The sequence below is a fragment of the Lissotriton helveticus genome, chromosome 6 (assembly GCF_964261635.1).
Source record: "Lissotriton helveticus chromosome 6, aLisHel1.1, whole genome shotgun sequence".
Taxonomy (NCBI): domain Eukaryota; kingdom Metazoa; phylum Chordata; class Amphibia; order Caudata; family Salamandridae; genus Lissotriton; species Lissotriton helveticus.
The window spans coordinates 254430944-254456951 of NC_136067.1; the positions used below are offsets into that span (position 1 = coordinate 254430944).

A 26008-nucleotide genomic window follows, 5' to 3' on the forward strand; every position below is an offset into this window, starting at 1 on the left:
ATTACAACTGCTATTAAAAATTATATTAACTACATTGATAATCTTTACAATATTACTTACCTAAAAACCTTTATTCTTGACAACGATATCTGTATGACAATATTTTTGTATCACAATATTTTTTACTGATATTACTGTCTCTCAATATTTACAACTCAATATTTTGTGAAGATACCTTGTAGGGGTGAATAATTGTAACACTATACATCTAATAAATCAGATGGGATGTTTACTCCCAGGTTTTTGATATAGTTAAATTTCCTTCTAAAGGCGACTCGCTCTTTGAGCTATTGTTCCCGGTACTGTGGTAGATTCAGTTTCTTTAGCTCAGATTTAGACACATTAATTTTGAACCCTGGAACTTCCACATGTTCATTTAAGAAATCCTTGAGTCTTGGCCATGACTTAAACAGAGAGGTGAGCAGCAGGAAGACATAATCCGCATATAGCATCATTTTATGAATATCTTCTCTCACCTCACCTTTCTGGCAAAGGGCTCAATGCTGTGCACAAATAGGAAGGGAGAGAGGGTACATCCTTGGCGAGTACCCCTCCCCAGTGAAAAAGCTTCTGAGGTTCCTCCAATTACAGCTAATCTCAAAGCAGGTACTTTGTATCCTGCCATAACCTTCCCTCTAATTCTTGGGCTAAATCTCATATGTTCTAACACTTTGGCCAGGCCACCTGAAAAAGACCTTTTCAGCATCCAAAGTCACTTAGGCTGAAAGAACATTTTTCTCTTTAGTATTTTTGATAAGGTGGATAGTGTATCTAGTCGTGCATCTGCCTTTACTTTAATACATCCCGACTGGTCTGGGTGGATAACATCTGGCAGGACAAACTCTTGCCTTGTGAACAAAATCGTTGCATATATGTGATCAGTCGATATGAGGAACAGAGCATGGGATCCTTACCATAGTTTAGCATAAGTGAGATGCAGGTTTCCACTATCGATGGTGTTACCCCTTAAGTTTGAGTGAAAATATTGAATAGCTTTACAAAGTGGGGCGTGAACAAGGCTGTAAAGTTTTTGTAAAACTCTCCAGTAAAACTATCTGGCCCGGAGCCTTATTGAGCTTCAGGGATTTTATGGCAGCTCTAATTTCCTCAGAGATGATCAGGCCTTACAAAACTTTTTATTAAATTAATATATTATTTTCATATTATAACAAGAAAGCAACCATTATTATCCATCTTCTTCTCGATATATGACAGTGTACGCTTATTCCTTATAATCATATTTGTTTTTCTATACAAATCTGACAGGATCTCCTCCTATTCCCTTCTAACTCTCTTCCCCCTCAACACTCCCAGGTAACATTGCCTCCTCCCCCATGTTGTGAGCTCATATTCATGTCCCTGTATTGTTTACAGGGATTTCAAACCTTTTCTATTCTTGTCCCCGTTGCTGTTTGTTGGTTGTCCCTAACAGTACCCCAGAAATGTTGGAACTGCATACAAGTACCAGATTGTATGAATGAAGTGTCTTACCTCACCACATCCCCTATTACACTTGTTGGTGCTTTCCCTCCCCATCCTGTTTAGTGTTTCCTTCGTTTAATATGATCGGTGCGACTTCTTGGAAAGCTTGTAGAGCCTCTTCCCACTCCCTGTCTTTGAAGTGTCCTGTGTCCCTCTCCCAGCATGTTCTAATCTTAACCATCACATCTGGGGAGTTGCATATAATTGTATTATGTATCGCAGAGATGGTTTTATTGGTCAACCGTTCTGTCAGCACCGTAACTTCCAAAGGCAAAGAGTCTTCAGTTATTGTGTCTTTGTCTACACGGGCCACTAGCGTGTGTCTGAGGTTTAAATATCAAAACACCTCTGCTTCCAGAGATTATTATTGTTCTAGTCCAGGCTTCTCCAACAAGTAGCTCGTAAGCTACTGGTAGCTCTCCAGCAACCTGTAAGTTACTGCCCTCTGTTCCCAATTCAATTAGAACCTTTCACTTGCTTTAATTAACATATGTGTACAAAAAGTTGAAAAATTTGTGTGTATTCTGAGAACTTAAAAGCTGATCTTTGGAGAAAAATGCTGAATTGCTAAAATATTGTTGGAGCGGATATTTGAAAGATAACTAATGCAGCATGGGAGAGACTTATTACTAATATTAGTGTCTTGGTGCTACAGGCATTGCATCTATGGCTGTAATGTATTGCCCATGTTGAGACATTCCAAACTGATAAAGCATTTTTTACATACAGCTGCTGTACCAAAATCAGCACAACTGGTAATCTTGCACAGGGTGATCACTTATATTAGCTTGTCTGATGTGGTCACTATTCATTACAGTATTGCTAATATTTGTCAGTAGCTCACACTGCTTTTTATTGAACCTAAGTAGCTATCATCATACAAAAGGCAGGAGACCCCTGTTCTAGTGTTATTTGGGGAAGAGGCCATGTCTCTAAACAGTTCTATATTTCTATTTTTTGATATTTTTTCAGACTGTTTATTTCCTTGATGAAATGAGATATTGTTGTAATGCTGGTGACTTGTTTTCTCTTTCATGTATTTATTAACCATTTCTTTTTATTTTAGCTTTGCCTCTTCCAGGTTCTTACAGCCTCATGCCAGGAGGATTTGGTAGTACGAATATGCAGAAGGCTCAATCTTTGATCGATTTAGGCTCTAGCAGGTATAGTATTTTAACGGAACAAGTGGTAATTTTGTCTACAGAAAATTAGCTATCGGTTGTACAAGACCTATTGTGCACAATACAATGTGGCTTTGGGCCAGTCCCTTACTTGTGATTAGATGTCTTTATCATCTGCCTCACTTCCCTGATCCTGATTTAATGGTTTCTTCCCTGTTATTGGTTGTCCCTTCCAGGAGAATATCTTTTTTGGTGTTTTGATTGTATGGCATGTGTAGGATGAGACCTATTGACTTTGCCAATAGTTGTTTTGCATTATGTTTACAATTTATTCTGCTAACCACTGCAGTGCATCATCCTTTCTTGCACCACTCTTGCTGTAGCCTTCAAAGAACTGGGGTATAATGATGGATGTAATTCAAATGGTTCATGGTCACTCCAGCAGCTTTTTTTGCTTTAATTGCACACCTATTGGTATTAAAAGGCATACCTTTGTGATTGTTCCTATCCGTAGATCCCGTTTTTTTTATGATCAAATTTACCTGAGCGTGCATTACTACATCATAAGATATACTGCAATTACCCTTGTGGGACCCTATCATGCCAATCTGCATACAAACCATCTTGAAGTAATGCTTTGCATTTGTATATCAACGCTGACATAAAAACACTACTCTTTAATCAAATGTCTAAAACACTCAAGTTGCAATTAAAATTGTATTATTGATTTTGTCTATTCTCTAGAAGACCACAAGTTCTGATAAATATTGCTACACCATCCAAGAATTCTGTGCTAACATAGTATACTACTTACGCTTTTGAAGTCCCAAAAATGTATGTTACCTATCATTAATTAAACCAAAATGATTGAAAAATATACAAGTACACAATACTTCATTCAGAAGATCAAAATGATAATGGGAAAAAGTGACATTTGAGAGCATGCCCAATACCCACCATCTCTTTCCCAGATTCCTCACACATCACCTCCTAACACCCAGTCTTCTTCCACACGGTCCTCACATGCATGAGCCATTCTCGGTTGTTGAGGTTGGGCTGCCTTTACAATAGCAGAAATCAATCAAGACCGGAAGCCAGCCAATGAGGTGAGACTAGCCTGAACCGCTCCGCTCCCAGAGCGCGTCTAACCACAGATTTCTACTGCATGTCATCTGGAAAGAATCTCGCAGCTTTACGCTCTCTTCAGGCAAATCATATTGTTCACTTCATAAACCTCTTCTTACACCATTCCTTACGTTTTGTGTGAAGAGTTCTTTAACCTTGCCCTCTGGATTATGTGCTTACAATGATTTTATACTTAGATTTTCAGAAAGAAACCTCATCAAAGCCTGTGAGGCATTGGCAATATGACTCTTTACTGATGATCCTCACAGAATGTGCATCTATTGCCTATATATGGATCAGAAACCAGAATACTAGATATTTTGCAGAATGTTTTTTTGCCTAGACCGTCAACGACTGTGATGGATGACCTGCTTGTCATGCACCATGTATCTTCTATTATTCACTCCTTCCACTTTTACCTGCTTCTCGCCCTTTATTCAGACACTCTACCCCGCATAAAAGTTGCTCCAGCTGTACTGATTAGCGATGTGGTGTGTACACCACACAACAATTCTGTAGGGGTTGTCTTTCAAGTTAACTGTTAAAGTAAAGTTCGCTGAAAATAAGCTTATTAAAGCAACCAACTACCCCATTGCTTCTGAGATGGCACAGCCAAGTTTTAATGCGCCTTGCTTCGCTTGACTTTGAAAATTGCTCCATTCCCTCAGACACCATCCAGGTGCGCTTATCGGTAATGCTTTCATCCTGAATTAATTACTGAATGAATATCTACTGCCACTTTCACTGGTAATCTGCCATAGTTGGGACTACCAAGTACAACTACAAAGTACACCAAAAGCATCTTTCCCACATCTAGGACTACTTGCTCCAAGGGGGGTTTGGAGTTTCTACAGCCTTAACTGGACACAGAATTGTCACCTGTGACTTATCACATGTCACACAAAATGATTTTTGCCATTGTCTAGGGCAGGCCATCAAAAATTCTTATGTATTTGTTACTTTGCAGCCCTCACATGGAAATGGCCTTCAAGGATGAATACGAACACATCTCATTCCACATGACACCAGCAACAATCCAGACTATATCATTGTCCACCATTAGTTTGTAAGACACATGATCATACACATCCTTTTCCGTACTCAGCTTGAGAAAAGTCTATCGTACTATATTGTATAATCTTTATCAAAATCTGATACTCTTTCAACCACTGTACCCATTCATCCTCCATTAAAGCACAGTTCATTACACCTTCAACTTGATATGCAGTAACTTTCCTCGTTATCATCGCACTCCTCCACTGCTATGACGTTCCTATCTGCCTCCAAGCTTCAGTTGGTAAGCAGTACAAAGAATCAGCATAAGCAGTATTTGCTCATGGAACATACTCCATCCTACAACAATTTTCTTGCAGTCTGTAATGCCACTCTTATCAATTACTTGTGGCCTGTTGAAAGGGTAATTCATTAACCCACAAGAAGACTGAAATGATGCACACCACACCTAGACATTCTAGCCTCCTGCTCTATTACTGAATAGGTGATCTCCATCACACTTAATGTCCTGGCTATAATGGGCCAGTGTACATAGATTCTGGCTTGTGATAACCTAACAACTAATTTTTACGATTCGCTAATAGGTAATCGCAAACAACTATGTCCTACAGTGTGTTTTACACTGTTTGCGATTCCCTATTGGTCACATATTGCCCTGCTTCATTAATATTCATGAGGGAGGTCGGAATTTGCTACCCATTCGGAGTCGCTAAATCACAAGGATGGTGGCCTGCTGTGATCAGGAGACCACCATGTGTGTGATTGCTTTTAAATGAAGCAACTTGTTTTTTTAACAATGCATCTGGCTTGCCTTAAAGGCAAACGGGATGCGTTTCAAAAATAACAGCCTGCTCTTAAAAAACGTTTTTAGAACCATTCACAAAGGCGAAGGGGTTCCTTCGGGACCTCTTCCCATTGGCTAATGGGCTGCCACCTACTTGAAGTAGGTTGTAAAATGTGAATGCTTTTGTGACTGCATTCCAGCCGCAAATCATTCACACATATCACTGCCAGTCGCTGTTAAAGAGGGTCGCCCTTAACACACATGCCATACACATCCTTCAATGATTTTATTTGGAGTCCCAGAGTCTGTCATCAACTTTGATTTGTCAAAATTAACACTCAATTTGCAGAATGGGGGGACATTGTTGCTACTCTTTTCAACTGAACATAAATAACATCCTACTCTACATGCACCAGATTGATCACGACAACATTCACACATTTGCTTCCAATGACAGACTTACATCCTTGTGCATATTGCCCCCTTTCATTGCACTTATGACAATTTTATGACCGTGTTGCATAAATATTTACAATACCTGCGTGAAATGTACAGCCTCACCTAAACCTAAGAATACCTAGATTCTCCAAGCTTTCACCTTCGTATATCTACCCTGTCTACTTGTTTCCTTGGTTTTAAATTTTCCACCCCCTTTCCGCACCTCTCATCGCCCATCCCCTGTAGCAGGCATCAATTTGTCTCTCATGTAATTTGCAACATTTTTATGACCAAGGATATTTCAATAGTCTTTTTCAGGCAAATATCTTCATTAGATAAATGCTCTAGAAAGTTTTTACTATTTTTATCATTAATTGATCTCTTATTATTTAGTCTATAAACTCACAATGGTTTGTTCCTGGCATCAGACACCTTGTATGGCATTGGTGGCAGTTCTCAAGGGGATCCTGGAACCTTGATCTGTGGAAGCCACCCCATTTAAGGCTAGCAGTCTACAAATGTATTTTCCTCCAGCCTGATTTTTAGGGGTTTGTCTAGTTTGAGCAGAGAGGCTTTCACCTCACACCGAGATACTCAGCCAAAACTAATAATTTTTTCTCTGCCACCTTTTAATAAACATCAGTTTTAACATTCAAGCGCTTTCAACAAGATATGGGTGAACAGACGTTCTTTAACCAATGCTGTAGGAAACCAGCATTTGCAATGCCAATCGTTAGGTTTCACCTACAGACAACTTTAGTTGCTTACTGGCAAACAGACCTACTGTCTTCAATATCGACAGAATGGGATGTAAGTTCAGCCATTGGTCATGATTCAGTGGCTTACTTGACTAGTTGAGCTCCACGATTCAATAATTTTCATCCATATTCTTGTGTCTGTCCCACTATAGAAGCAATGTGGTCTCACCATGTTTGATTGGCTGTCTTGTACCTTACAATGCATTCTCCCTCTTGTACTTGTGTCTTCCTAACACCTAACCCTTTCCACCTCTCTTCAAAATTCCGTTCCCAACTTCCACTTGCCCCTCTTCAGCCTTTTTTTCCAGTAAAGAATTTAACTGATTGGCAACACTCGCAAACCTCCACTTATAAGACACATTTTCAAAGGGGGCGCATTCCTTGTTACATTGCATGAATAGTCGCTGTCTACATTTGAGTTAGTACTCTCATCCTAAGCAATACTACAGCAAACTTCCAATCCTCCTCTCCTCCTATCAATATCGGCATCAATATATGCATTCAATACCTCCCCACAGCATAGTGGTTCCCTAACTTGGTGCCCCCGCATACTCTTGCCCCTCCCTCCCCCTTCCCACTAACCCCTTCCACCGGTGTGCTCCAAGTAATTTAAGCAAGGATAATCGGTCACCATCATTGTGCTAGGGAGAGCGGGTCTCCGATTCTATTCGGGCTGTTCTCCTATTCACACTGTCTCCGCACCTGCTCCTTTTCCCCCGTTGTCAGCCCAAGCCTATCTATGTTCTGTGCGCCCGATATTTTCCTGAGGAGCCTCCTTGGAGTCATTATCTGAGTCCGGCTCTGGTAGCTTCAGCAGAGTCACCAATGCTTCCCATGCCTGTGCGTTTTCCATTGCTTTTTCGTTGTTCGCTCTCCTGGCCTGTTGGAACCTAACCATACTCTCACTAGCCGCCCAGTTCACGAACTCCACCCTTCATCGCCCCACGCTAGGCCCCTGCTTGGATTTCCACTGCCTTGTTAGTTCTCGTTTAGCTAATAGTAGCCCCAAATCAATGAACTTGCTTGTGATCTTAGTTTGCGCTGTATGCGGAAACCAGTGCAGTATGCATACTCCCATGTCGGGCTCTATCTGCCTATCCGTCACTCCACACAGAACCCCAACCACCTCCTCCTAGTACGTTCCGAGCTGCGGGCAGCTCCACATCATGTGTTGGAAGTCTGCTGCATTTGTGTGACACCTGGGACAACATGCCGCGTCCACCTGGAAATATTTAGTTATCTGCTCTGGGGTTATATACGGCCTGTGTAGAATGTAGAAATGTATGAGTTGGAATCTGGTGTTCCGCGTGCCTTTCCATGCCCTTTCCATTATTTTGGTCCAGGTCGTTTCAGGAATATCCTTACCCAGGTCCTCCTCCCATCTTTCTCGCAACTGACTTAATGGCTGCAATCCCTCTTCCACCATTCTCCTACACAGGCATGTTACTGCTTTTACCGTCCCCGCTGCCATTATGACATATTGACATGTCGAGGATGTCTGCGGCTCCAATAGCCCATCCCCCCAATGTTTCTGAATCGCAGATAGCAAAGCAGCATGCAGCAAAAAATCACCCCTAGGTAAACCATACCTTTCTTGTAGTGCCTGAAAAGGCAAGAGGGGCCCCTTCCCATAAAGATCTCTGACCATATGCAACCCCAGATCTTCCCACGCTGCTAGCGCGGACCAGTCTCCTCCATGCGGTAAGGCCGTACACATGCCCAGGGGAATCTCAGGTGCTTACGGGCGAGTGTTGCCACCCCTACGCTTGTATCTATTCCAACATGCTCTTAGTGTTTTCTCCTCATTCGTCAATGATTCTACTCGCAACCGCTGACCAAGGACAACAAATGACAGAACATGCCGCGGTAACCACCGGTCCTCTGGTCCATCGGTCCCCTAAACTCCCTAGCCACCGCCTGCGTGAGCCACTGTAGCTGGGCTGCTAAATAATACACTTCGAAGTCCGGGACCGCCCATCCTCCCACTGCTCTAGGCCTCATCATCGTGGTCAGTGCCACCCGCCGCCTGCCATTCCCCCATAGAAATCCCCCTATTATGGACCTAAGCGTCTTAAACACCGAGCCTGGGATCCAAATCTGCAGTGTCCTAAAATAATATAATAGTTTAGGCAGTGCTACTATTTTCAGTATTACTACTCTGCCTGCCACCGAAAGTGGCAAAGTGCTCCAAAATGCCATGTTCCCTTTGACCCCTCGCACTGCTCTGTGCACATTGCCCTCCAATAAATCCCCCTGCTCATGGTAGATGTTAGTCCCCAGATAAGGCAGGCAGCAGGGCTCCCATCTTATTCCCTCCAGTCTCACAGGGGTTTCCATGGCCCGACACACCGGGAACAAGCAAGTCTTCTCCCAGTTCACACACAACCCCGAAACTTCACCAAACATCCGCAACAGCTCCGTCGCTCCCGTGAATACCTCTCCAGGGGCGGCCAAAAACATCAGCAGATCATCTGCATACAGTGATATGTAGTGCACTTCTCCGCGCAATCCAACCCAGTATAGTGCCTCCCTGACCTAGCTCGCATCGCCAATGGTTCGATCGCCAGCGCAAATAGGAGCGGAAAACGTGAACAGCCCTGACGCGTCCCTCGTCCCACTGAGCAGGGTGGTGACACAGTTCTCCCCGTTCTTACCCGGGCCGTCGCTGAATTATATAGTATTTGGGTCCATCTCACAAACGCATCCCCCAATCCCAGCCTGCGCATTACCTGGAAGAGATACGACCATTCCAAACTATCAAACGCCTTCTTTATGTCAACTGAAAGTATCAAGGCAGTCGATGCCGGATCCTGGCAACCCTCCAAAATTCGTAGTAATCGTCTCACATTAATAGACGTGTTTCGCTTAGGTATAAAACCCAATTGATCCCGATGCACTAAGTGCGCCATGTATGAGAGTAGACGGGATGCCAGGATCCTGCTCAGGATTTTGTAGTCGGTTGTCAACATTGAGTGTGGGAGATATGCCTTCATATCTGTAGCTTCCCTTCCCAGTTTCAGGAGGGGGCTAATAATAGTCTCCCTAGTTGTCTCAGGCAGTCTCCCTACTTTATGCGCCACTTGATAAACCACCTGTTAACGCGGTGCTAGACATTCTGCGTGTTTGGAATAGAATTCTATGGGAAGGCCATCCACCCCGGGCGTCTTGTTACGGGCCATATGCTTGATCGCGCTCCTGATCTCTCCTACCGTAATCTCATTGCCCAGCAAGTCTCCCTGCTTCTTGCTCAAGCTCGGCAAGGCCACCTCCGTGAGATATTTCCCTATGCCATCGGCATCCGTAGTCAATTGGTTACTTTAGAGCTCAGTGTAATATTCTAGAAACAAGCTGTTAATCCCTGATTGCGTGTTCACCATCTCCCCTGTGGGAGCCATCAGGCCCAATATCGGCACTCCCCTAGGTATCGGGTTAGCCAACCATGCCAACAGGGCGCTCGATTTATCCCCCTCTGCATGCATCCTCATTCTATAATTCTTATAATCAAAGGAGCACAGTCTCTCCACCTGTACTGCTACTGCCTCTCTAGCCTCCGGTACCTCGTGCTGCACCCCGGGCCTCCCAGGTCAGTCCCCCTCTACCTCCCGCAGTCGGCTTTCCGTTTTCTCCAGGTCCACCAATAACGTTTTCCTTACTCCCACCGCCTTTCTAATACAGATACCCCGGACCACGACCTTAAACGCATCCCACTCAATTGCCGCTGACGTCGCTGTCCCCATCGTTCTTCTCAAAGTATTGGTCGATGACCCCCCCAGCTCCTCGCTAAAGGCCGGATCTTCCAGCGCCTCCGGTCGGAGCCGCCAGGTCGGTATGAGTGTCCTCTCCCTGCTCCATCGTATCCGCACTAGTAGCGGGTTGGGGTCTGATATCGTTCTCGCTAAGTGCTCACTTCCTGTCACCTTGGAGTGGACATCAGGGGTACATAATATTGCATCCAATCGCACAAGCAAGTCGTGGAGGCCAGAATAATAAGAATAATCCCTCTCCTCCACATGCTGGGCGCGCCACGTGTCAACCAGCCCCAATTAGTTTGCCATGCTCTTCTCGCCTTGTAGACCCTATGTACTGGGGCACCAGAGAGCGGGGAGTCTGATCTGTCTCTTTCCACATCTGCTATTGTGTTGAAATCTCCCCCCATTATTGTCGCACCAGTTCGGTATGGTGCCAAGCTCCCCGATAAACTCTCAAAAAATGAGGGCTGGTCAACATTGAGAGCATACACACTGCACAGGGCCACCTCCACTCCATTTAGCCGCCCCATCACCGCTACAAACCTTCCCTCTGGGTCAATCAATTGCTGCGTTGGCTGAAAAGGGACACCCGCTCTAACCCATACCAAGGTGCCCCTGGCTAAGGCTGAGTAAGTTGTGTAAAATAGCTGCCCCCTCCACCTCTTCTTCAATGCTGCTCCCTCAGACCGATTAATATGTGTTTCTTGAAGGAGCACCACCTGTACCCCCCCTTCGCACCAGGTAAGCATGCACCTTGTGGCACCTCTGCATTGTGTGAAGCCCCCTTTCATTCCAAGTAATACACTTCCAATCATGTAACCTCCCCAATTATCAAGCATTCCCTCCCCTTTGCACACCCCATGTCTAAGAGCACACCGGTGTCCCTAACTCCCCCCAACCCCCTTCCAATCCCTCCCCAAATCCCTCCCCCCACAACAGGCACTACAACATTAGAACCCATCCAAACTACTGCTCAACTGCTCCCTCAAGATCCTTAGGAAGCTACACCCACACAAACTTATGGGAGGTAAGCCCTTAGCCTCAGAGAGTCGGACACCTAGTAGGCCTCCAACCTGCGCTCAACCCCTGTAATGTTAAACCAGCCCTCTCCGGGGCCTCATCTCCGCGAGACCTCTTGCACCTCAGCCTGCACGGTCGAGGTCCCTCTGCTCCTGCTCTCACGCTACTCCCTGCTTCACCAATACCCGCATTATACATCTCCAGCCAGTCCCAGGCCATCCACAATAATCTTCAAGCGCGCCGGAAACATCAGAGAGTATTGAATACCCTCTTCCCAAAGTGCCCTCTTGACTGCCACAAACGATATCCTGCGGCGCTGGACCTCAAGCGTGGGAACAATGTCACCTTACTGTTGTCCACTGTGTATGGGCCCGCAGTCCTTGCCTTGTTCAGCAGAAGATCCCTATCCTTGTAATGAAGCAGCCTGGCCACCACCGGCCTGGGCGGTCTCCTGGGGGCCAATGGCCTGGCTGGCACTCTCTATGGGCCCTCTCTAGAGTGAAGAAAGACGACAGTCCTTCCGGTGCAGAAGTCTCTTTTAGCCAATTCCTCCAGATAACCCACCATGCAGGGTCCTTCCACCCCTTCAGGTAGTCCCACCACCCGAATGTTGTTTCTTCGATTCCTCCCTTCGGCATCCTCTGTTCGCCGCTCCAGGGTCTGCAACCTATTTTGAAAATCATTCATCTGTGTCGCCATCGACTTTTGTGCCGGTTCCAAGACTTCCATGGCTGTCGCCGTTTGTTTTACCTATTCAGCCAATTTGGCGTGGTCCGCTCGGAGCAGTCCTAGGCCCTGCGTCACAGGCGCAATGTCCAGCTGCAGGGCCTCCCTAGTGTCCGTTATGGCTTTTAGTATTTGGTCGACCTGTTGCTGGAGCATCCCCTCTTGGCCTTGTTGCAGGCCCCCTTGCGCCTCCCCAGTGGCCGTGTCTTCTTCCTGCTCTACAGGTGCTCCTGCCTGCTTCACTCTGGGTTTCCCCATGGTCCCTCGGGGTACAAATTCCTCTATGAGTGTCAGCCTCTCTGCGGGTTCTCACTGTGTCGCCACACCTCAGGTGGTCAAGCCGCCCTCACTTCGCCACTCTGCGCTCTCCTCCAGAGTCACCCACTTCAGCAGGGTCGTCCTCCTAGCTCAGCCAGGCCGCGCCACTCCACCGTCTCAGCCTTCCAATCGGGCCTCTCTCCAGCCAGGAAGAGAAGGCTCGCTTCCTACAGTTTGACCCACTCCAGGCCAGCCTATATCAGCTGCTGCGTCCCCTCCGGCATTGATGACCACGGTCCTCCCGCCTCACGGGTCGGACACAGCAGTCCTCATTTCCATCCCAATGCCTGCTCTTGCTGAGCCTGCGGTGCAGTCAATTATCAGTGTACTTTGCCTGAATATTCCACCTGCTACCTACGCCAGCCCGTTTCTTCTCCTGTTTTCCTGTCCTGTCTATCTCTTGCCTGGCTCAACACATGTCTCCGCCCAGCCGCTTGTTCGCTCTTCATCTCGCCAGGCCTCGCCAACTGGTCTAGAGTCCTCCTTTCTGCAACTCTCCACGCTCAATAGCGCTGGCTGTCGGATCCCCAAGTAGGAGGAGGAAACTCTTCAAGAGGCCCGTCCGGCTCCTCACGTTCACTAGGTCCAGCCGTTGTCCTCCACCACCTTTAAGTGTGCCCACAGCCCCAGTGCTCCTGAACCTGTGCAGTCTCTGCGGGCTCTGCCACCTGCTTTCACAGCAGCTGCCCCTGTATCCTGCAGTCTCTTGTCCACTATGTTATGCTGTGGGCAGGCTACCCTCCCAAGCAGCTCCAGCAGCGATCACCTCTGCAAGCCTTTACTCGCAGCTCCGAGCAGGCCTTCCAGCGCCTGCTGTCCCCTCCCCCTTCGGGGCCACTGCAGTTCAGCTAACCAGTTAGGATACCCATGGTGCCTCCAGTACTGCGCACCGCCCTCCAACAGCTCTAGTCTGTTCCCCTCTGCGCTGGTTCGCTCTCCTGTGTCTCCGCGGTATTGCCAACTCCGCTCTCGGGTAGAAAAACAGGGCGCCTGCCGCCACGCGCACCACCCACCTCCACAAACCTCCCGCGGTTGTCCCGGTGTCTGTAATGGCAGCACTGTCCTCCGATCAAACTCGCAGCTTCAGCTCACCGCCACCGCGTGATCTTCGCTGGCCGCTCTCGCCACCACTTTGCACCTTCACTGCCTCCGGAGTTGTCAGTGCACCAGGCGCTTGAAAGTCCCGTAGCCCCCAACTCCCGCAGCGACGCTAGTCCCGAACTTTCACGGGGGTGCACCTCTCCACCGGTGGACCCTGAAAGCCCTCGCGGGTCGAGCCGCCCTCAATGCTATTTAGGTCACAGAGCCCCGAACGCCATCTTGGGTCCGCTACTCAGCTCGATTGTTGCCTGGCAGAACCCCCGTCCACTCCTCCTCCAGTCTCACTGTCCTGGTTGCTGGGTCCTCCTAGCTCTCTCCTCCGTCGCCCCAGGGCTTTGGGGGCTTCGTACACTGCCCCATATCAGGATAATATACGGAGTCGGCGCGGAGCACTTTGCTCATACGTCCTCTCCCATCCGCTTAGTGGCCACGCCCCCCTCAGCCAAAGCTAATCATTCACTAAATATTGCAGATAGGATGGTGTTGCAGATGTTCCTTTAAAGATTTAAAAACAATTGGCCTATCCCACAAAGCCTGTCTGTCCACACAGCTAAGGTAGAATCATGTATAAAGGGAGCAGAAATTGCCCTTTCATTTCAGAGCTGTGCCTTGATCCCTCCTTCCTTTTACAAGCGTGTCGTATATTCCAAAGGTCTTCAGTAATGGTATAGGGATCTACCACTAATTTTCATTCCCTGACTGGCAGACTCTTTCCATCCTCTCTTTTTTGAACCACTCTTCCCTTGGAGATCCAAAGGAGATTCCCTGAAGCGAGGGAGAGAAACACACACAAGGAAATCGGACAGCTTCTCTAGTAGCATTCAGGAAAGCTCTGGCTCACCCCCAAAATCAGTTTTTTTATATACAGTTTTCTTCCAAATGAATCATTAATTTCTGCAAAATCTTCATGGTGTAAGCAAAATAATTGCACTATCAGCAAATCAGAGCACAACTCTTTTAAATGTCACATTGCCTTAGCATCTAAGCACTATCCCAATACATAAATATTGATTCTGCCCTTTCTAGAGATGGCAGCCAAACTAGGTACAAGAACAACAGCAAACTATTGTGAATGCATGAAGTAGAGTGAACTAGCAGAAGGGCTCTGGGAAAAGCAACATTACTGTGTTGATATTGAAAAGTTTTTTTCAAGAACAGCGAGAACCACATCATTGGAAATAAACAAACATGACTGCTTAACTTTCTGCTGCATAAATAATGAACAGTGAACATACAGGAGGCAATGTCCGTTTTGAACAAGATGGCTTGGGCCTAAACTGAAGCCTAGTGAGCATTAGCCCGGAAAACACACTTTTATGTGTCATAGCAAATTTTTTACAAATGGAATCGCACCATGTCAGTGTGCACATACATGTAAATTCGAGAGGAAATCCACATTCTTCATTTTGTTAATAATGTACAGAATTATAAAATGCACAAAATACTTCCAACACATGCATGCAACCTTCATTCCACACATTGATGGAGCAAAGAACTTCTTTGAATGGACTGGAAGGAGAGGCCAGTGGCTCCTATTCCAATGCAGGTTACAGGAAAAATATCTGCACACTCCATTTCCACTAGTGACTTTTGACTAAGAAGTATTCCCCTCCAAAACCACAAGTAAATATGTGTATAGATATGTATCATTTATATGTATCATTTATGTCTCAACATTGTGACACCCACTGTCGTGACTAAAAACCTTTGGGTAAGTTTTAACAAATACATGAGACTTGAATCTGTACTCACTACCACCTCTATAGCAGTTAGATTCCAGCTGCACAATTTCTGGAAAAATTGGTAATGCCTTCTCTACCATTTTAGTACATTCCACATCAGCACTGTGGTATTCAGTAAGGTGGAGTATTGTAATAGCCTATTGTTGTGAATTCCTTAATGTACCCTTTCTCCATTTTTTAAAGTTTTTTTTTTAAATGTATTTATTTATTTATAGTCGGGTATTTCAAGAAGCCACAATACAATGAAAGCATTGGTATGCAGTCATGTTGTGTAAACAGTTTACATCATAGAACTTTCCAAAATTCCCCCCGAACCCCCCTCCGTCCCTCCCTACCCACACCTGAACTCGCCACCTCATTGAGCATATGACAAATACCCCACACGAGCTGAGCTTTTCAGATTTTACTTGTCCATTATAGAGTCCGATCACTACTGCAACACATTCTTTGGTCCATTGTACAAGAGTCCTGAAACAAAGGCAGCGGCAAAAATGACATCTAACATTCCGGGTTACAGCTCCCCTTTAGGGACGCACCACCCGATCCCCTCACCGACCCCCCTCCCAGGTAATTCACCATCTGCTCACCCCTCAACAGCGGCCGAGTCCCCTCCCCCTCCCATACTTCTCTGGTCCTCGTCCTCCTGCTGCCCTCCAGTAATCTTCCCCTTATGTCTTTGGGGCGGGATTTCATCGGTAGCTGCTCTGCATATGCCAGCAAGTGTTCCTGCAAGGTAGTCATATCATGTATCCAACCCTTAAATTTGGGCGCCCTGCCCCTACCCCATCTACACGCTACCTGTCTACATGCTAGTAATACACCTATGAGGAGAAACTTGCGGTGTGGAGTGTCAGTATCCCCTATCAGTCCAAAAAGGGCAACGCGGTGGTGTGGCTCGATGGAGAGTTGCAGCATAGCAATGAGTCCTGCAAACACCTCCCCCAATAGTCCGCCACCCTAGGGCAGGCCCACGCCAGGTGTAAGAAGTCTGCCGGGCCCTGACGGCATCTAACGCATCTGTCGTCTTCCCGAAGGTCTAGCCGATGTAGCCGTGCCGGTGTGTGGTACAGCCTGTGCAAAAATTTGAAATGGAGCAAGCAAAGTCTACTGCTCCCTCCATTTTATAAAGTTGTACTTTATTCTTCCCGAATACTCTGGCGTGTTCCACAACTTATTACACTGAGACTAAGCTTGATGGGCTGTATGACTGTCACAGGGCCCAATTCAAATTACTTACCAAGTGTTGTCTTTGAAATTGTTCATGGCTTGGGTTCACACATCTTGCAGCTGAGAGATTTATCACGCAATCTACACCTCCTTGCTCTACTTTCCCCCCTCACCCAATGTCTTCATCTAGGTGAACATTTTTCAACTTCTTTGTCCTTTTATTTGAACTGTGTTTCTACTCCAACTGCGATCAAACTTTGAGTTTATATTAGAGCTCACATCACACTTTCTGATCATAGAATGACCAAACACAGGGACCTAAAAAGCCACTCCCAAACAGTTCATTCCAATTTGTTCCTATCTCTAAAACTATTTTTGAAATTTAATATTGGTCAAGTTATCTGTGAAATGCTCCACTGAATGTTTAGGTCTTTGCTCTGTAATTACAAATAATTGTAGATATTGTGTGTGAAGCCTTATCACCCACCTATCTTCATATCATTGATTCTTCTCTAAGTTCCTCACACAACCTCTAAACTTCTCTTATATAACACAGTTGTAACTTTGTATAGAATATGTTCATAGGCAAATGTAAAGTGAATTAAACCGTGTCATGTAAACGCATAGCTCCTTACAGGCACATTTTTAAATGTAGATGCTCATACCTTTACATATAATCTTCTAAGTTATCTGCAACTATGAAGTTGAGGAACTTTGAAGTTTAAGAAACTATGGAGGTCCATCAACATTATAGTTTGTTTTTAGTTATTAATAACTAGTAGTAGTACTTGTTATTGTCTAATCATGTTAAACTTGTTACCGTGAAGAACACTAAAAGGTTTCAACTTGGGTTAATATGAGTGTGCACTAGGACCAATTAAATGAGCTGTTTGACGTTATAAGTAAATGAGCTGTTATTGTAGGTGAATGTACTGTGCACAAATATAATACTTTATCAGTTGTCGATACACAAGTTGCTGTTTCTTAAATGTACTTTTTTATTTATTAGTTCGAATTCATCATCTACAACTTCTCTACCTGGCAGTTCCCCTAAAACTGGGCCCTTGGACTGGGCAGTTCCACAGCCTGCCAGATTAAAATACAGGCAAAAGTTTAACAGCCTTGATAAAACTATGAGTGGCTATCTTACAGGTTAGTTAAGTATGTACTTACATTCTTTTTATTTCACTCAAAAATAGAATCTTTATTCACAGCTATCCAGAGTGTTAGTTTGATACGCTCTTAGCAATTAGAGTCTTGAAAGTTGAAGTACTTTGTTCAATTTCTTTTGGACTTGACTCAGCTCATTGTTTTGGATCCCATTCAGTGAGGTTTTCTGTTTCACTGTTCCATACACTTTTATCATTCTTTGTCGAAATTACACAGATTTTTTCATACAAAGCTGAAAATATGAACACACAATGCATTAGCTCAATGGTTACTTTTATCCCTCTTAATTTGTTTTAATACTGTTATAATCTTTGTTAGCATTACACTTTATTACAAAAAAGTGCTTCACATCTGCTTTCCTGACTGCTAATATATTTGGAAATATGTGTACAGTTCATTTACAAGTATTTACATGTTGTTGTGTTACCAAAAAAAGATATTCTACAGTCTTCCTTTCACACTCCCTGTACCCTAGCAAAATTGCCACATGGTTCACTTTAAAAACTTGTATTACTTTGTAGTCCGAGAAAGTAACGTAAACACCAGTCACCATGTTAAAACAAAAAGCAGCAGTTTGTCTGAAGACATAGCTTGACGCTTGACCTCTGTCTCTGAGCACAGCAAATGTGACAAGATAAATACAAAATGTAAAGGCATCTTTATTCTTTCACGAAGCATCAGAAATCTGCTACGACTAACCATTGGGTCGTGAACCACAGTACATCTGGGATTTGGACCAATTTATCTGGTACCCTGAGTGTGTGCCAAAGATGTGAAAAATGTGTAACACCCATCGCAGCAAACGTACTGGAGAGGCCAGATATAGCTATGGTCCATTTAATGCCCCTTATACCAGCATCTACCCCGATCGTATTGGCCAGCGGCTCCAGCAACATAGCAAAGAGGAGCGGTGACAGCGGGCAACCTTGCCTCGTACCCTGACGGAGGGGAAAAGAGGCAAAGCGGTGATTGTTGACCATGGCGTGCTTCGTGGGCTGCGTATATAATAGCCTGATCCATCCAATTAGTTTGGGTCCAAACCCCATGCGAGCCAGAACAGCAAAAAGATACTCCCATTCGATTGTATCAAATGCCATGGTGGCATCAAGTGACAGCAAGATCGCCTCCTCCTCTAGAGTGTAAAATCGCCCCAGTACCCTGTGTACGTGTCGCAAATTTCTAGTCATATTTCTACCGGGCATAAAGCCCGATTGATCAGGATGTATTAAATCATTAAGATACAGGACTAAACGAATGGCCAGGAGTTTGGCCAGAATTTTCACTTCCACTGTAAGCTGTGAGATAGGGCGGTACGATTTGCAATCCTCCGCGGGCTTACCGGACTTGTGGATTACTACAATGGCAGTGTTACGAATATCAGCCGGTAGCAGCCCGAGTCTAAACATTCATTATATAAGTTTAACAAGTGGGGCGCTAGTTTCGTCGCCATCCGTTTAAGAAGCTCGATAGGTAGTCCATTAGGACCCATCGCTTTACCTGACCGAACATCCAGTACGGCTTTGTGGACCTCTTCCACAGAGAAATCCGCTACCAGTACCTCTCTATCCTGATGCGAGAGGCATACTACCACTAGGCCACTGCAGGGAGTATCACTGGGCCTGAGACCGCCGTCCGCTCTGCCACGCCCAAAAGCCCGCAACAGTTGTTTGATCTCACCCAAGGGGTGTATAAGGCCTCCGGTATCCAATTCCTCCACAAGCCCCCACCTGAGCCCCTGACCTGCTATGGTGCTCTCGTGGTTTCAAGTCTGCCAGGTGCCGGGACTACAGGTGGGGGACCTCGCTCAAATGCGTGCTTTCCAGATAATTCTGCCCCGCAGCAGCGGAGCGCGGCCTCTTCGAGCAGCATCCACCTCGCCGATTGTGCTCGGATGCTGTTTCCGTCACTTTTAGCCAGATGCAGGGCAGTAGAGTGCCGTCAGGGCTGCTCAGACATTTTTCCCAACGCTCGCTAGTTCCAGGCCTCTGCACCAGTCTCGCTTTGTGCACTCAAGCTGCCCAGTGTCACTTCCGGCTGCGGGGATGCCCCTGGAGGAGCCAGAGCCTTCTGTCGGCAGCAACTCCGATCTTCCTCAACGTCAGCCCACAGCTCCCACCTCCTTCACAGCAGGCAGCGAAACCCTCGGAGGGACGATTCGGCTGGGGGATCTCAAATTAGACGGATATTTCGGGATTGGTGCTCCGGAGCTAAGCTACCAAGCTTCCATTCCCATCTGCAGTTGGCCATGCCCCCCCTCTGACATGCCTTTTTGTGTAGGTACATCATTGCCTTCCTTCTCAGTACTGTCTTAAATAACGCCCATACTGTACCAGTTATGGGACTTACCCAAGACTGCGCCTCAAAAAGACCTTGGCCTCCTCTCTTAGGAAGCTGGAGAATTCTCCATCATGCTTTTAGACGCCACACACTAATGGTGACTTTGAAAATGGGTCACATTAAACTCTACAGGAGAGTGATCTGACACTCCATGAGGCAGAAAAACAGGTGAGCTAGTTACCTAGGGCAAGTATGTGGCCATGAAAAAGAAATCCACAAGAAAGAGTGGTGAAGGGCTGTATCCCCACGTCCCACACTCCATGTGTCACTTAGGCCCAGTGAAGCCTCAAGCTTGATATGCCTATTCTATTCTCCACCCACTTCCACACATCCTTGGAGATCTCAAATAATTGTGTGTTTCCTCCAATAGGTAGACTTCACCTTTGCGTGGTACATTAATACATAGCTTGGTTGCATGGCCCATATCTATTGATTAAAGGCTAAAAAATATCTCTGTTGCTGGTGGACCAAGCAGGTTTAATCAAGTCAAGTCTGGCTCAGCCTCATCTCCTGTCTGGGCTTGGCAAACTTATCTATCTTGCCCTGAAGAAAGTGTACACTCCTGTTTTCAGCCTTTGTATGAAATTGAAGTACGGATGCAGAGTCTTTCTGGCATTGAGGCTAGCTCTACATAGTGTGGCACCACTGTGAAATCAGTTCACCTGGTCTGGATTGAAAGTTTATCTTTGAACCACTTTTTGCCCCAGCTCATATTTATGTTTAGGTTTCTGTTCAGAGCATGGCTGCCCAAGGGGTTTTCAGCGCTGATTGAAAGCGCTGACAGAAAGGGGATGACTGATCAGGGTATGAGGCTACTGAGGGAACAGCCATACCTTGAGCTTCTTATTAAAAAGCTGGGTCCCTCTTCCAGCAGTCTCAGCCCAATCTCCCATCTCGATCTCTTAATTCCTGCGGTTCTTAGGAGATGTTCATGTGCCGATCTTAGACATCTGGTAGGTACATTAGGGGAAATAAGACCTCTAATTTTAGGAGGGCCCTTGCTAATTATTTTGTTATGTGCAGGGCAGAGTGATTTAAACATGCCGTCCCCTGTGTTGCCTAGGTCAGTTAATTATCAAGCTGCCAGGACTTGAATGGCTCTGTGTTGAGGTGTGCATGCCGTACAAAATGGGGGGACGGCAATCCAACAACCACTCTGATGCTTAGGCCCAGTGCAGGTGAATCTGGTTACCACCCCCCTGCAGTAGGACCGCAAGCGGTCAACCCCATCGCTGCCACCAAGTTGCTGTAGGATGGCGAATGGAAAGGCCAAGAACCAAAGGTGCCCTGTTCGCACCTCTTCCTGTTATGGTTACCATGACTTGTGGTGTTCAATTGCCACTGCTACAGTCTGATTCACACAGGGCTCTTTCCCGCCAAGCTTTGCAGGCCCCAGGGATCTACAGTGAGTGGTGAGTCTTTCACCTCAGGCCAGCTGCTGACTGCGGTTACCGATCCCTGTAGGCCCATACAGTTTCATCAAGCTGTATGTCGACTCGTCTTTCTATGGCCATGTATCATCAGTGAGCATCAGTCAGCCACCACAAATCAGCAGATGCACTAGCTGCTGCTCCAGCCACAGTAATTATGACCTTTCCATAGCCCTCTCGCCAATCCATGCATTTGTCAGTGGGGTGGCAGTGACCTGCTGTGCTATCCCCGCTCAGTGCTACACCACACCAATTATTTGTGCAAATCCCTTTACTGCTGTTGCTTGGGTCACATTTGACTGCAAACTCCAGCGTTCATCTTTATGAATTGCAGACCTTGTTACCCTTCCTGGAAACAGCAAGGTTATGGCATGCTCCCTTCTTCACAGACTAGATATGGGCCATTGTGAGCATATTCTAAGGTTCATGTGCCTGGGTACATTCTGTAAGTTATTTGTCGGTCCTGGAGAGCATTTCCCTAGTATGATGATGGACTTGCTGCATGCATATTTCTCCTGTTCCTGGTTCTACAGCAACTGGCTGTTCTAGTCTGCTAAACCAACAGCATCTTTGAAGAACTGGAGGAGATATTGGGACTAGTTGCAATAGTTTTAAAGATTCTTTGGTATTTGACAGGATCACACAGTTTGTTTAACTTGCTACTCAGGATTTAGAATTGAAGTTTCCTGGTTACACAGTAGGGGATGCTAACACTAGACCCCAACAATGCAATAGCTCCCCTTTAACATTGTACCTGTAGGGGAAGAGGTTCTTTAACTTTTATTAACCTTCAGAAATTGTTGTTATGAAACAGCATTTGGTGTGCAAAACTCCGTGTATGTGCATATGTATTTGTGAGTTTTTCATGATTTAGTATTCTATATTTCTCAAGATCAGTTTAAAAAACTTTATCCATCAAGTCTGGCTACCTCTGTTTTTGGATTTGACTTTAGTGGCATATGTGACATATGCTCTGGAAATATGTGTTCGAGGCATATGAGCTGCAGTTTGCACACTGTGCATAGATCGCCACCTAGTGTTGGGCCTGGATGTTTGCAGTTTGTTTTTGTCCTGAAAAGTTATTTGGAAGTCACAAGATGGGTGACTCCTCCTCTGGACCATACTGTGCATGGACATCGGCTCCATCCTCAGATTGTTTTTTTCCGCCATCAGGCTCGTATGTGTTTCCAGCGCTCCAGTTTCGAACCGTTTTTCCTTCGGCGCGCAATCCTCACCCAATTCGACGGTATTGTTCCGATCGCGATCCCCATCGACGCGACTCTTCACAACTTCGAAGTCTTCGATACCGGTCATTGACGAAGGCCTTCGGGCCTACCTAGGCCTTACTTTCTGGATCATGGAAAGGGCGCCGTTCAAGAGGTGTCCTCGATGTAGATCGAAGTTTCCCCACACCGATCTACATGAGGTGTGCAACCTTTGCCTCTCACCGGAGCACAAGGCTAAATACTGTTTTGCTTGTGCCTCTTTCTGCTCCAAGAAAACGATTCGGGACCGACGAGCTCGAAGAACAATGGCTCGCTCGTCAGCGTCGATTCCCGACGACATCTTCGAAGAGGGCATGGACGTGCCAGCACACCAGCAGGCGGAAGAAAGTGCCAGCTCCTCTGACGCGGAAGAATCCGACGTCGAGGACATCACTCCAGCTCAGTGGGTCATAAGTAAGACCGTCGACCCCAACCCTTCCTCGACACCCTCTTAAAAGGCTTCGGTCACACCCTCACCTTCGGGCCGGGGTGCACACAGAGAGACTGCTTCCCACGCCCTACCTTCGGGCTCGGCAAAGAAGCTTATTAAGCCTTCAGGTGGCTCGGGCTCGAGGCAGCCTATTCCCGGTGCCGATCCCATACTGACATCGAAAAAGAAGCCATCTTCCTCAACCACGCCGACCGCTGCTCCGACACCTAAGCACTCGGTGCTGAAGACTGGCACCGGCTCAGCGATGCCGAAACCGTACTCGGAGGCGAGTAAAAAAACACCTAAAGGCCCAGACTCACACGCTTCAGAACCGAAAAAACTACCGGAACTGAAAAAACACGTTCCAATAAGACATTTCAAAAAGTCATACTTCTAAGCCAAAAGACTCTAGACCAACTACCCGAGTTGGTGCCGAAGAAACTTCCGGAACCGACAACTTCGATGCCAAAGGATCTGCCAGACACAGAAGAGCCTGTTACACCAGATCCTAATCAATAGACTCTTGTAAAGGATCCTAAGACTGGCCAACTAGCTCGTAGCTCCAAGGAGAGACCACTAGAGGCGCCTGCACCTCTTCCTCCCCCAAAGAAGAGAGACATTGCAACCTCTCCATTAAGGGTCCCTTCTCCACCACCTCCCCATACTGTTCCTCCTTCTACACCTCCTCCACCACATCATTCGCCTACACCATCCACTAATCCAGATGATGATGTACATACAGACTCTGATGACTGAGGTGGGGGTGCACATGACCCAGCCGGGACCAATAGTCCCCCTCAGTCACCTAACCCATGGGATGATTATAACACCCCTGATGTGCCTTACGTCCCCCAAGACGATGTATATCCTTCCAGGCCTTCCCCTCCAGAGGACAGGGCTGCCCAGTACCATGGGGTTGACTTACACACCGATACTGTGGGGGAAGATTTCCTATTGGACACTTTTGATAACACACAAAGGTCCACTGCCATTTTGCCAATGCTTAAAGGGGTCATTAAGCACGCAACAGAAATATTTAAAGATCCTGTCAGGGCTCAGGTCCTCAACCCTCGCATTGAGAAAAAATACAAAGCTGCCCCTACAGACCCAGTTTACATTAGAGGTCCAGCACCATTAGATTCTTTAGTAGTATCCAATGCACGTAAACGTGCTAATTCACAGACATCAGGTGAGGCCTCACCACCAGATAAGAAATCTAAACTCCTTGACGCCTCTGGTAAGCACACGGCGGCACAGGCAGCTAACATATGGCGCATTGCCAATACTCAAGCGTTGCTGGCAAGATATGACAGGGCACATTATGATGAACTAGAGTCCATAATGCAGCATCTACCAGACAAGTATAAAAACAGGCCCAATGAACTCCTACAAGAAGGTCAAAATATTACTAATACGTTCGAGGCATGTGGGCTGCTGAATTCATATCTGTGCATAGCTCGCCGCCTAGTGTTGGGTCCGGATGATTGCACATTGTTGTCCTGAAAGAGTCTTCGAAGTATCACGAGATAGGTGGCTCCTCCCTTGGACTACAGTGCGCATGGGCATCCTCTCCATCCTCAGATTGTTTTTTTCCGCCATTGGGTTCGGATGTACCTTCCAGCACTCCAAGTTCAGAATCGAAGAAAACTTTTCTAAAAGGCCAAAAGGCCTTCGCTTTCGTCGGTATTGTTTGCGATCGGCACCGAAAGACTTTCTTCAACTTTTGTTGCATTCCGGTCGTCGAATCGGGCCGTTAGGCCGTCTCGACGCCACGTGGACCGACGGTCGATGGAACGAAGTCCATTCAAATACTGCCCGCAGTGCAACTCAAAGTTCCCGCACACAGATAAGCATCCAGTGTGCAACAAATGTTTATCTCCAGAGCATAATGAAGATAGTTGTCTAGCCTGTGCTCAGTTCCGATCCAAAAAGACAATACGGAATCGGCGGGCAGCGAGGCAAGAAATGCAGAGATCGGCACCGGAGCCCGAGAATATCTTCGACGATGAAGAAGAACTAGTGCACGCCGAAGACTCGGATCAATACGATCAAGACTCCGAGACGACTCTGAATACTACATTGACGAAGAGGAAGAAATCGTCGATATCGAAGACTATGGTCAAGACATCGTAGCTGTCGAAGACGACTCCGATGACAACGAGGGGCGAACCGTGAGTACACCGCCCCATATAGACACTACACCTATACCAGAGACTCAGGTCGAGGCATCGCCATCAGGCCTTAGCCAAGATCAAAAAACTGGTTCTACAGCCCCGCAATACCGCCCGGCTAAGAACATACAAAAAGAGCCCTCTGAGACACGTACTCCAAGGCCGGTTCAATCAAAACCGAAACCGAAACTTATCGACACGACCGTCTTCGGACCGAGCGTCGTCGAACCGAAGGTCACGAAACCAAAGGGCGTCGAGCCGAAGGCCGCCATATCAGAAAAACCTTCTAAGCCAAAGACCGTCGAATCGACCAAACCGACTTCGACCGTCGAAAAAGGCAAAAAGCCTGGCACCGAAGACAAAAGGGCTACGCCCAAGGCGGTCGTCGAACCGAAACCGAAACCTAAGGTTCACCAGACCAAACCCGTCGAGCCGAAGCCCATCGATCCGAAGAAGGGCATCGAGCCAAAGCCGCAGGCTCCAAAAACACCTTTAAAGCCGAAAGAAGTTCCCGAACCGACAAAGCCTATCTGTTCGAAAAACGTGGTGAAACCTGGAAAAGACATCGGACCGACAAAACCTGTCGGAAACCCTCAAAAACCGATACAGGCACCAAAACCGGTTGAAACAGCTAAAGGCATCGAACCGAAAAAGGTCAAA

The 26008-nt window shown here is 46.4% G+C and overlaps 1 protein-coding gene across 8 annotated transcripts in view; it reads left to right on the forward strand.

The window, feature by feature from the left end:
* ITSN2 (intersectin 2) overlaps window positions 1–26008 on the forward strand; it is a 1402222-nt gene that overhangs the window by 386418 nt on the left and 989796 nt on the right. For all 8 annotated transcript variants that reach the window (XM_078647702.1, XM_078647706.1, XM_078647705.1 and 5 more), the window contains 2 exons: window positions 2549–2645; window positions 17555–17697. In XM_078647702.1, coding sequence (XP_078503828.1) covers window positions 2549–2645; window positions 17555–17697 — 240 coding nt within the window. The remainder of the gene's footprint in view (window positions 1–2548; window positions 2646–17554; window positions 17698–26008) is intronic.